This window comes from Podarcis gaigeae (assembly GCF_964106915.1).
Source record: "Podarcis gaigeae genome assembly, chromosome: 14".
NCBI classification, from domain to species: domain Eukaryota; kingdom Metazoa; phylum Chordata; class Lepidosauria; order Squamata; family Lacertidae; genus Podarcis; species Podarcis gaigeae.
In genome coordinates, this window is record NC_139690.1 from 45,765,581 (window position 1) to 45,778,377 (window position 12,797).

Here is a 12,797-nt window from a genome sequence, read left to right on the forward strand (position 1 = left end):
AACCTTTTATATCTAACTGCATATCCATGGAAGCTAAATGAAGGTCTTAAATATGGGGGGTGGCACTGGGATGTTGCTTTTATTTCAATTATAGATTCTGTGGTTTTATGTTTTGATTTTGTTCTGTGAACTGCCCTGAGGCCTCAGGGTATAGGGTGTTAAATAAATTCAATTAATAAAAATAAAAAATATTGTCTATTTCAATTTTGGGGGGTTTATTCCTGTCTTCCTGGAGCAACCATTTCCCACATGGCCCCAATCTGCATATTTAAGAGTCTTATGCCAATTATTGTGAATGACAATAATTAGCAGCAAATACTAATAAAACTTGACTACATTGCATACTTACACACGTAACCAGGATCTTACGGTAAAGGGTTGGGTAATAAATAATGATAATTATTTCTATTACCACCTGAAGCGTATTTTCCCTCCCTAGAAATATATTTGCATATGTTTATGTGTATATATACACACACATTATTTCAGATTCAGTTAGGTAGCTGTGTTGGTCTGACAGTGTCAAAATAAATAAAAAAACTGTCCAGTAGCACCTTGGAGACCAACTAAGTTTGTTCTTAAACCGAGCTTATAACCAGAACAAACTTACATATTATTTCATTTATCGACCACTCCCTCTCAGGCTAGTCTACCTCACAGGGTTGTCGTGTTTATAACACGGGGAATAACGGAGAAGAAACCATGCACGCCACCTTGGGCTCCTTGGACGAAAGAAGTTGGGATATAAACGCGGTAAAATAAATACAAAACAAAACAAAACCTACAGACACCGCCCCTCCCCCACTTACTCACCAGTCTGCGCAGGCGCGGCAGGCGCTCAACGGAGGCTCCGCGCTCTCTTTCGCTCTCTCTCGCCTCGCGCCGCGTCTGCCGTTGGAGGCCGTTAGAACGTTCGCGGCGCCATCGTTCTAAGGCACGTGTGGCGTTAGAAGAGGGGTAAGGGGAGCAACCGGAGGAATTAACCGCGCAGGCGCTTAAAGCGAGGAGACCATCAAGCAATTATTCTCTCTGCCCAATCAGAAGCCGAGGCATCCTTCTCCTATCCTCGCCTCGCTAAAAGCGTTGGCTATTTGCTGAGCCTTGTCTTGCCCGGGGAGAACGTCCGCTCGGCCAATCAGGAGCGGTCGTATCCTGCCTTGCCCCGCCCTCCCTCCTCCTCCTCCTCCTCCTCCTCCTCGCTCAAGCGCCTTAGCCAATCAGCGGCGAGCGCAGGCTATAATTCAGCTGGAGCGGGAGACAGCCCAGAAAGAGCAGCATCTTCTTCGGAGCGGGGGTGGGCGGGACTGAGACGCGGGGTTTCCACGGCTTGTTCATACGCGTGTAACGTGTGAACGTGTGGAACACGTATGCATTGCAGAAGTCCACAGCAGAGGGTCGGCAGTGGCTACAGTTGCCCAGCGGGTAGAGAGGAGCAAAAATTTATTCAAGTGAACCGACTTAAAGTCACGTCAGTCCTTTGGGGCCAAATTTCCTGACCTGGAACGTGCGAAATGGGCTTGGAGAAGAATGTGACCCAACTTGGCAAATAAAGAGCACTCTTGTTCTGGCTTCTCTGCATATGTGGTTTTCTCCCTACTCATTTCATTCCCATGACAACCCTGTGAGGTAGTCAGAATAAATAAGATAAAAGATGAAAAAATCTTTTAAAATAATTCCAACTAAATATAAGCTTTCAAGGTATGAGCTTTCGTGTGTAATACACAGTTCGTCAAATGTCGCTTCAACCTTAAAGCTGTTGATGACTGTTACGGCGGTTAATTCCACAGGGAAGGGCAAAGGATTTTTAAAGGGATAGATGACCAAAATTAATTTTGGCATGTACAATGGAAATATCTCTATTCAGACCAGGTCTCTCCATAGTTTTCTTGTTTTTTTTCTTTATTACGGTCCAGAGACCCAACAAAACATTACATAGTTTTTAGTTTGGTAACGAGTTGTAATTCAGCAACTTCTCTTTCAAGTGTATTTCTAAAATTCTTTTGCAATAGGACAGCCACTCTTAAGATCCTTCACAGAATGTCCTGGGAGATTGAAGTGCTCTCCTATTGGTTTGTTTTATAATTCCTGATGTCAGATTTATGCCCGTTTATCTTTTGGTGGGTGGTGTTGTGGTCTAAACCACATCCTAGGACTTGCTGTTCCAAAGGTCAGGGGTTCGAATCCCTGCGACGGGGTGAGCTCCCGTTGCTCGGTCCCAGCTCCTGCCAACCTAGCAGTTCGAAAGCACGCCAGTGCAAGTAGATAAATAGGTACCACTCCAGCGGGAAGGTAAAAGGCGTTTCCGCGCGCTGCTCTGGTTTCACTAGAAGCGGCTTAGTCATGCTGGCCACACGACCTGGAAAAACTGTCTGCGGACAAACGTCAGCTCCCTCAGCCAGGAAAGCGAGATGAGCGCTGCAACCCCAGAGTCATTCGCGTCTGAACTTAACTGCCAGGGGTCCTTTAACTTTACCTTTTATCCTTTGGCATAAAGTTTGTCCTGTTTGTCCAATATAGAGAGCTGAAGGGCACTGTTGGCATTTGAGAACATATATAATGTTGGAAGATGAACAATTAAATAGGCCTGAGCAGTGGCGTAGCGTGGGTTGTCAGCACCCGGGGCAAGGCAAGTAATTTGCGCCCCCTATCCCGTGGATTTTAGCAGGGGGCAGAGAGCTGCGAGTGCGAGCGCGCCCCGCCAAATGTTGCGCCCGGTGCAGCCGGTCCCCCTGCACCCCCCACGCTACGCCACTGGGCCTGAGATGGTATGCTTGATGTTTTGGGGGCCAATAATGATGCTGTCCGGGTCTATGTGGAAGCAAAGTTGACATCTAGATATATTGCAGGCTCTTGTGCCAGTGTCCATGTTAAGTCTGGTTGTTGTATTATTGTGTATGAGCAGCTGTTTAAGATTGGGTGGCTTTCTGTAGGCAATGAGCCTTTTCCTCCCAGAGCTTGGGAAAAGAGCTGTCATTATCTAAGAGATGTTGCAAATCTCTGATGATGCGTTGAACGATTTTAACTTGAGAGCTGTATGTGATTACTAGTGGTGTTCTATTGTTTTCTCTTTGGGGTCTACCTTGCAGCAAATGCTCTCTGGGTATCCGTCTGGCTTTGTGGATCCTTTTTTTTAACTTCACCAGGCGGGTATTTTAGTTCCAAAAAGGTTTGCTGTACTCAGTACTCTGCCACTTGTCCTTATCCACAATCACTTTAAATTTGGCGATGACTTGTTCCTTGCATCTGACGAAGTGTGTATTACACACGAAAGCTCATACCTTGAAAGCTTATATTTAGTTGATCTTTAAGGTGCCACTGGAATTATTAAAAAAGATTTTTTCATCTTTCATCTTGTTATTTATTATGACTATGACAGATCAACGTGGCTATCCACCTGTGAGGTAGGTTAGGCCAAGAGAACTAGCGACTGGACAAAGGTCACACCCAGTGACAGATCCTCCCAAGTATCCCTATTTTCCAGGGAGAGTACTGGATTTACAAAAGCTTTCCAGGTTTCTTATTTGATCCCAGAATGTCCCACTTTCCCTTAGGACGTCCCTATTTTCATTGGAGAAATGCTGTAGGGTATGCAGTGAGCATCATAGCTAAGTGGGGGATTCGAACCCTGGTCCCTCCCAGGTCTTAGTCTGACACTCTTTAAGCACTCCACCACCGCCAGCTCTCTTTCATGAAAACAAAACTTTTTAAATGGAGCTGCACACTTACATGCCCGTTTTAGACCTTGTCCCGACATCTTAATTACGCCTCTTGACATTTCCAACAAAGCGACCTGCTCTCTCATACACAGATTAAACACATCCCATTTAGCATAATAATCTGTTGCAACCTTCTGCCCCCTTTTTTTGCAACCCTCAGGTTCTAAATTAACTTCTCAGCCATCGCAACAACTCACTATATATGTTCGGTTTTCTGCTTTTCCTTCCTCCCCATTTTCTGCTTGTTTTTCTGTTACCTGATCATTCCAATTTACAGTCTCTAAAAAGAAGCAATGAAGTAAATAAGTAGGAGTTGAAATCTACAGCACCAATCCTACCGTATGTGTGTTTTACTCAGAAGTGAGTCCCACTTCCTGCGAACTCTTACATAAGTGTACACAGGACTTTGACCTGAAACTTTCAGCCTTTTCCTCAAGTTTATAACCTGCCACTCTAATAAAAGCAAGCAGTTTATCTAGGCATAGGGTTCACAGATAATAGTAAACAAGATTAGAGATTTGTTAACTTTTGCTTTTTCAGAACAGCAGGGGCATAAAAACAGAGCTTCAACCCTAAACGAGTGGCAAATGCTTGCTGATTTTTAAAAATTTATTAAAACACTTTTACCTGTGTCCAAGCAAAGGTACAGGTCCTTGAAGAAGCAATTTCAGACTAAATCGGAATTCCTGAAAGGAACCACAATTTATGATCTATGACTTATGATTTTGCCATTAATATCCCTCTCCAGGTTTTACTGCTGCCTTTCTCTGTTGTGTAAATATAAGAAGCTGACCTTGGATTCTAGCTCGTACAAACCACAGCAGGTTACAATGTTACAGTGAATTTTTAAAGCACAGCCTGACCTGACACGGAAATCTGATGTGTCAGAAGTCAGCCCTACTGTCAATGGTGCTATTGACACTGTTCCATCCACTGGCATTCCTGCGAAACAGTTTTCTATCTGGGGCGCTTTTTCTTCTTTGTTTCTCTCTTAAGCATGTGTTACAGTGTGACTACAAGAAAAATAAAATAATTACATTACTTCGGTTGCCATATTTCAAAAAGTGAAAATCCGGACACAGAAGTTGTTGAGCTTTGCAAAATCTCAAAAGGTTTTCGAGATATTTTAAAGGAAATTTGCCAAAATCTACTTTTCCGACATGGATTGCCATATGTCTGGATTTTCCTGTACATTTCAGCTATTTCCGCCCGGACAGTGTTTCCGATGGCCAAATCCCGGCTATGTCTGGGAAATTATGGGTGTATGGCAGCCCTATGTTACACCCCAAATGATGTCTGCCAGGTTCAAGATGGCATCAGGATGGCTTTCATCTACAACTCCTGGATTCACTTATTTATACAATGGTACCTCGGGTTAAGTACTTAATTCGTTCCGGAGGTCTGTTCTTAACCTGAAACTGTTCTTAACCTGAAGCACCACTTTAGCTAATGGGGCCTCCTGCCGCCGACACGCCGCCAGAGCACGATTTCTGTTCTCATCCTGAAGCAAAGTTCTTAACCTGAAGCACTATTTCTGGGTTAGTGGAGTCTGTAGCCTGAAGCGTATGTAACCTGAAGCGTATGTAACCCGAGGTACCACTGTTTTTAAATACAGAAATAAATAAATAACTGCAACGGTTGCATCCAATATCGGGAGACAATATACTGTGGGAAATTCAGCTTCCTATTAACCGGCATGCCTCACTCTAGTCAAAGCATGAAGGGGTTAAGACCATAGAACAAGGCATTTTCCTAGACTTAGCTAGGCCACGCCCCCTCACCTCAGGGTACTAACCGTTAGGAAACTTCTTTGTTCACTTTTATTTCCATTCTTCTTCCTCTTCCACCATCCTATAGAAATCTTTTGCAACAGCAGTTACTGTAGCACCAGCATACTCTCATTTATTTTTCTTGTTCATACCTCACTTAAGCTTAAGTTACTAGCAAGTATAGATGATATTGAGATGGCCACACAAAATGGAGTTCGGTCTTTCATATGCTTATATCATTCGTGATTGTATTGGGGTGGTTCAATGTGATCAATACTGTTTGTGCTGCAATAGCTTTGGGGTGGACCTATGGCTCTGTTTCTGGTCTGCCCATACCCCATAGCTTCCTGAGGAAATCCTGTAACTTTTCCAACCTCAAATGATCTGGGCAGGGTGGTTGCCCCACTTTGGTGCCCCTGCAGATGACAACATTATGGTATCGTCAAGGAAGCATTGCATGGGACAACTAATAAAGCAGAATGATGCGTAGACAATCCAGTAAAATCTACCACTAATGTACTATAAATATAAAAAAGGTAAAGCACCCCCTAGACGGTTAAGTCCAGTCAAAGGCGACTATGGGGTTGCGGCGCTCATCTCACTTTCAGGCCGAGGGAGCCAGCATTTGTCCACAGAAAGCTTTCCGGGTCATGTGCCCAGCATGACCAAACCACACGGAAACGCCTTTTACCTTCCCCCTGGAGTGGTACCTATTTATCTACCTGCAGTAGTGTGCTTTCGAACTGCTAGGAGCTGAGACAGATCAATGGGAGCTCACCCTGTTGCGGGCATTCAAACTGCCGACCTTCCGATCCACCAGTCCAAGAGGCTTAGTGGTTTAGACCACAGTGCCACTCGCATCCCTTTGTGTACTCTATATATACTGCAGAACAAACGTGCAGAAAATCACCAGTCTGGAGGGATCCCCAGTTGCTAGGGTTCACAAATGAGGAGGGTTCTGCTTTACCTTTACCTTTTTCTGCTGTACTGAGGTCCTCTTGTGGGCTTCATATGGTACTCTGGTGGTCCAAGCTGAGAGCAGGATTCTGGACTCGATGGGGTCTTTGGTCTGATCCAGCAGGGCTCCTCTTATTTTCTTATTACTTTAACCGTGCATGCAAAGTGTTCTGCACTGAGAAAGGACGGTTTAAATGCTACGGCAATGATGGTGATGATCTTTTTATGCAGAAGAGAAAGCGCTCCGTCGCTATGCACCAACAGTCTCGGTGAAGTCAGCCAGCTTAACCTCTCTTAAAGGATGCCGTCGCACGAGCTAATTTTGTCTCTTGTCCCCCTGCCCTCCAAATTACTGCTTAATGTTCCGTGGTGTATCCATAACTACTTTTCTCTGCTTAAGCTTAAACGAACAAGGATACAACTGGCCGTAAATGTTGTGTTTCCTTGTCTTTATAAACAGGAGGAAAATAGCTAGTAGGCACAATAGGAGAGGGTGTTTGGCAAAGTAGCACTGCTTTTGCAGTGTGCGGAGGGCTGGGTTTTTATCCACTCATCTCCGATCCAACTAAGTCATTGCAGACAATGACCAAAAAAGAGAAGTGACTCTTTATGTGACACTGTTGCTAAGTGTATGTTCGTTGCCTTAAATAAAAACTCCAGTATCTGACTCCAGTGACACAGGCTTAAGTCATGTGCTGAAAACAAGAACTTGCTGGTGCTGCATTTATTGTTGCTGCAAAAGATTTCTATAGGATGTGGTTAGTGGGTGGATGTTCTTAGTGGTTAGCTAAGGCGGAAGCGTGTTAACAGATAGACTATAGGAAAAATTCTCTTGTTTACTTGCATGTATAAAAGGGTCTGCAACAATCCATTTTGGAGTGCATCTCTGAACAAGCTTTCCTGTTTTGCCTGACAGGCTGTTACCATTCTGCTGCTGTAAAACAAAATCTGAATCGGTCTGTTTGAACTGTTTGAACTGCTTCCTAGGTATGCTTCACCATTGCTGGCACAAAGTGCCTGAACCTCGGGTGGGCTTTTGCCCACGTCAATTACAATGACCTGCAGGGGATCTCCAGGGGTTTTTCAATCGGAGTCCCTCCCAGCCCTACCTGGAGATGCCAGGTATTGAATATTGGACCTTCTGAATGCAAAGCAGCTGGTCTACCAGTGAGCCGCAGTGCTTTTCCAGCGGAGACATGACCCTTTCACGTAGGTACAGTGGCTGAAAATTTACAAAAGAGGAACCTGGAAGAAAAGAAGGAAAATGAGGCGAACGAGTGGTGTGGCATTCACAGGGACTCCTGTGAGGTTACTGGGAAATGGGGAAGCGGGTGGCGCTGTGGTCTAAACCACTGAGCCTCTTGGACTTGCCGATCAGAAGGTCTGCAGTTCAAATCCCTGCGATGAGGTTGAAGCAGGGTCAGGAGGAATTTTACCTTTATGCTATTCATATAATCAATTATCCATGTAACCAGTTATCAGTTATCAACATATTCACATATATTCACACATAACCAGAGTTTACAGTGACTTTAGAATCCATTTGGATCATAGAAGCTTCTGCCTAGGCTAAAACCTAAACTGCTTGAAAGTGCAAGTTTACAGTGTAGCACGTGAAAGTAAGGTGGTACCCACTTAGAGTGAAATAAGGATCAGACAGACACAGCTTTTTGGAGAAAAAGAAGGTGAGGGTTTATTGCTGAGCAATAATGGACCCAGTTGGAATCTTTTCCAAAAGACTGGGAGCCCGAAGCATACAAATCCTGAGGTCTTTATACCTGAGCAAATCACAGATCATGAGACAGTCATGAGACAGTCACGCACGCCAGCGAAAAATGACCAATTAGCGCTTCTTCTTGCCATACTCCCGGCTCATGGCCGAGCGCAGAGTTCTACTCCCAACTTCTGCTTTCCATTGTCTGCAATGATGTGCAGTCTGTCCTTTTCCCTAGTTCTGACAGAACAGGGAGTTTTGTGGAGTTTTTGTGGTTTGGCCCTTCCTGTTCTGAGGACTATTTTAGCCTGCATTTGAGGGGGATTTTGTACCAGTGTCTCTGATTCATGTCTTCCCCTTTGTTCAGGGTACAAGGATGATTCCTAGGTGAAAGGTCGGTTCTGGACTTGTGGTTCCAAGCAGTTTGCAGTTAGCTAAGGCAAAGCTTCCCTTGATTCAAAATGGATTATAAAATCACTGTAAGCCCTGTTATGTGTGAGCATATATGAATATATTGATTACTGATAACTGATTATATGAATAGCATAAGGGTAGCATAAGAGTGGCCCCCCTTTTCTTGCTTTAACAGAATGAACCTTGCCCCAGTCCCTTCTTAGTCTCTACAAAGAGGAAGCTATAAATCAGGAGATGCTGGTACATCTCCCCCCTCTTGTCCACACTCAGTCTGTACACGAAACAGGAAGGTCCCGACCACAATGTACTTAAAAGAACAGATGTTGCAGGGGAGTACAGTTAAGAAGTTTCTCCTTGCTTAAGTTTCTATTTTGCACTGTTAAATCTGGGGAAAAGGTCGGACTGCATGTACAGACTAAGCAAGCAGAAGTTGAAGGTAGACCTCTTGACACGGTCAGGAGCCTGGCCGAATGCACTCATTTGCTTGTTTTTGCTGGCGTTCGTGAATGTATTTGATTGTGTCATGATCTATGATGCTGTACTCAGGTATATAACCTAGAGCTACAATGCTCTGGGTCCCAGTCTTTTGGAAAGGATTCCAACTGGGTCCGTTATTGCTCAGCAATAAAACCTCACCTTCTTTTTCTCCAATTGCTGTGACTGTCAATCATTTAACTCCATTTAAGTTGGTACCATTGCTAAAATATTTGCTACAAGGTGTGATCCTGTTGCTCTGTCCCAGCTCTTGCCAACCTAGCAAGAAAGCACGCCAGTGCAAGTAGATAAATAGGCACCACTGTGGCGGGAAGGTAAACAGTTTTTCTGTGTGTTCTGGTTTCCATCACGGTGTTCTGTTGCGCCAGAGGCGGCTTAGTCATGCTGGCCACATGACCCAGAAAGCTGTCTGTGGACAAATGCCAGCTCCCTCAGCTTGAAAGTGCCACAACCCCATAGTCACCTTTGACTGGACTTAACCATCCAGGGGTCCTTTACCTTTACCTTTTACCTTTACTGGTGTCAGGCTTCGGAGAATCTGCTTCCATCCCTTCGTGGCAGTAGGTAGGAAGATCAAATGAAAGGAATGGCTTACCAGTTAGAATCTTTAATAATCACAGCAAGAGAACAAAGAGCACATCTCCTAGAAATGGCGGTGCTCCCAATTAAGGTACACTCCCCTCTCCATCCCTATTAAGCTACGTCACTTCTAACTCTTGTAATCTGAGCTTGTAACCTCTGTGCTTTCTGTTCTGACACTTTCTGAGCTCTCCGTGACTTTGGAGAAGGAGGGGTGGATGCTATCCAGAGACTGTGAATCTGTTAACTCTCTTTCTCTGCTAGTGTTTCTTCTGCTAGCTGTTCCCCATCCAGTATTTCCCAGCTTCTGCCTTCTGAACTGTGCCCCTCTGCAAACCACTGTTCCGAATCTGTGCTGTCCTCCTGCTCCTGGGAAGATTCAGGATCAGGGTTGGGGGAGGGGATGCCTGTCAGTATTTTCATCCCTCCCATTGCAAAGATCACCAGATCATGTTTGTTTAACTTTCTGTGTCAGAGAAAGGAGGGGGCAGATGTTGGAATTCTGCCTCGGTCAGAGGGATGTGCCAGTCTTCCAGGCACCGGCTGAATTCCTTTCTGACCTCCCTCCTGCGACTCCCGGCAGGAAAACAGACGAGGTCCGTTTCGGCGATTTTTCCCAGACTGTGAGAAAAACACACCACTGCTTCTCCTCCTCCCTGCTCCCCAGGGAGGGGAATCAGACTCAGACAGAAACGTATTTACATGTCTTTATTTCTGTCTTTCGCAGCCATACAGATAAAGATGTCTGCACTCTTCGTACAACAGAGAGAATCCCACTCCACCCATGTACATCCTGTACAGGTCATATAACACACACTGAGCTCACATCCGGTGCTCAATAAGGAGAATGGACTGCCCCTTTGTTTCCATGGCAACAGTCACACACATCCTGTTTGGCTTTGCAGCCACCTGCAGCTGACTGAGCTGCTAGAGCCTTTGCTTGCTGCAGCATTGCTGCTTTATGGTAACAGCAGAAACCACTCTTCCAGACTTCCGTCCCTAGCATTGTGCCCTGTTTTCTTTGATCTGTCTAGAGACTAGATGGCAGGATGAGAGAGCTGAATCTCTCGTACAGGTTTGTTATGTTCTTTTATTTGTTTAATCAGTAGAAATAAAATTAGGTATGCAACGAAGCCTCCACAGTTTTGTTTCCGTTTCCCTGCTGCTTTTGAGGTGCTCACAATAGCAAATGTGAGTCCACTGCACCACAACCTGTTCCAGGGGAATGCTGTGCTGTTGTTCCTATGATCGGAAGGTCAAAGAAGGTGCTCCCGACACCCAGATGTGGGCTGTATATGGGTGTACGGTCAATGACTCCCACTATTCTTCCTCAGTGCAGCCCTCCTCAGCACGGTCCCTGACAACTGAGAAATGTGTGTGGAGGGCACCTCAGGATGAATGCTCAGTGAGCAGGTCGCCTGGAAGCAACAGAGAAATGATTGCATCAAAGAAGAGGACCTTGCAAGCTAATTCACTCAAGCACCGAGTCATTGCGAGGCACATTGGTGCAAGTTTCCTGCTGCACAGGGGCCAGGAGGTCACGAGGGGTCTCTGGCCAATCGGGACTCACAAGCAGGAGATGATGGTGCCCTGTAAGGAAAGAGATTTCCTGCAAAATGTCAATTTAGACTTAATCCAATGACAAGGGGTGGGGGTTGTTATGTACTGAAGTTCCCACCCTGGGCCAGCAGGGGGATACTGTAGATAGTTTTCAATCAGGATCCACAGATGCAAATAAGGAATTGAAAGTGACATTCAGTGATTGGATAATTACAGAAAGTTGTTACTGTCGCCATGTAGTTGAGCTCTATATAAGCAGGTTGGCTGAACCCTTCAGTTCTGTTCTGTTCTGTGAATAAACAAGAGCTGTCTGAAGAACTGCTGTGTCGTCTGATATGTTCACCCACAACTTAACAGGGGTACTTGTGGAAAGATGCCTTATTGTTACTGTTCAGAGCTAATTAATGCTAAACAAAGTCGTCTCCTTGGTTAGAGGTTCTGGGAACTAATTAGCACTTGCACAATCTATTATGTGTATCAGTTGGTTGTGGGGGATTTTCCTGCAGAGCAGTTACTGGAGACTCCTCCAGACTGCCCACTTATTCAGCATTCATCCTCATTTGCTTGTGCAAAGCTTATTCAGCGGTTATATGATGTCTTCATTGAGCATTTATTCTGATTTGTTGTATGACAACAAGCATTTGTCCGCATTCACCCTAATCTACTTGTGGGCTGTTGACAAGTCTGCTTGCTAATCAGCTGTTCTGCTCTGGATTTCTTGCTCTGCGTTTCTCCTGCTTATGTCAAAAATTTGTATATCTTCATGTAAATATTATTCTATCACCACATCTTCTGGCAGCAAAATCCATACAGTTGTTTAGCACTGTGAGAAGAAGTCTTCCTTTTTACCTGTCCTGAATGACTAAACAATTCCATTAGAGAAATCAATTAAAAGATTCGGGATGAGTGAATCCCTCCATTTCTGTTTCTTCTCATTTTCCCAATCTTAAATTCAGCTCTACGCAGTAGCTTGCAGTTAACTCTAGGGTTGCCATATGTCCGGATTTTCCTACGCCAGAAGTAGCGTCCGGGGGAAATTTTTGGAAATCGCGAAAATGTTTGGGTTTTTGAAACCTTCCCCCCAAAAGCTAAACAACTTTCCTAAAACTTTTTGTGTCTGGATTTTTACTTCTTGAAATATGGTAACCCTAACATACTCACCGTGGGACGCAGGTGGCACTGTGGGTTAAAGCCTCAGCGCCTAGGACTTGCCGATCGAAAGGTCGGCGGTTCGAATCCCTGCGGCGGGGTGCGCTCCTGCTGCTCGGTCCCAGCGCCTGCCAACCTAGCCGTTCGAAAGCACCTCTGGGTGCAAGTAGATAAATAGGGACCGCTTACCAGCGGGAAGGTAAACGGCGTTTCCGTGTGCGGCTCTGGCTCGCCAGATGCAGCTTTGTCACGCTGGCCATGTGACCCGGAAGTGTCTCCGGACAGCGCTGGCCCCTGGCCTCTTGAGTGAGATGGGCGCACAACCCCAGAGTCTGTCAAGACTGGCCCGTACGGGCAGACGTATCTTTACCTTTAACATACTCACCAACATTTTAGTGTAAGTTTCTCGTAATGTACAGATTTTTGCAAAGCAATTTCCCCCTA

The 12,797-nt window shown here is 45.2% G+C and overlaps 2 protein-coding genes across 9 annotated transcripts in view; one reads left to right on the plus strand and one right to left on the minus strand.

The window, feature by feature from the left end:
* The window catches only part of ATF7IP2 (activating transcription factor 7 interacting protein 2), a 32,966-nt gene extending 25,873 nt beyond the window's left edge, over positions 1–7,093 (minus strand). For 2 of the 8 annotated variants that reach the window (XM_083711529.1, XM_083711524.1), the window contains exon 1: positions 6,459–7,091. In XM_083711529.1, the coding sequence (XP_083567655.1) occupies positions 6,459–6,496 (38 nt within the window). In that variant the 5' untranslated portion in view covers positions 6,497–7,091. Of the gene's footprint in view, positions 1–653; positions 778–813; positions 1,182–6,458 lie in introns of those variants that run through there. The other 6 variants (XM_083711526.1, XM_083711525.1, XM_083711528.1 and 3 more) reach the window with 6 other exon arrangements.
* The window catches only part of LOC310831093 (myosin-11), a 1,553,087-nt gene that overhangs the window by 601,314 nt on the left and 938,976 nt on the right, over positions 1–12,797 (plus strand). The gene's annotated exons all lie outside the window — the stretch shown is intronic.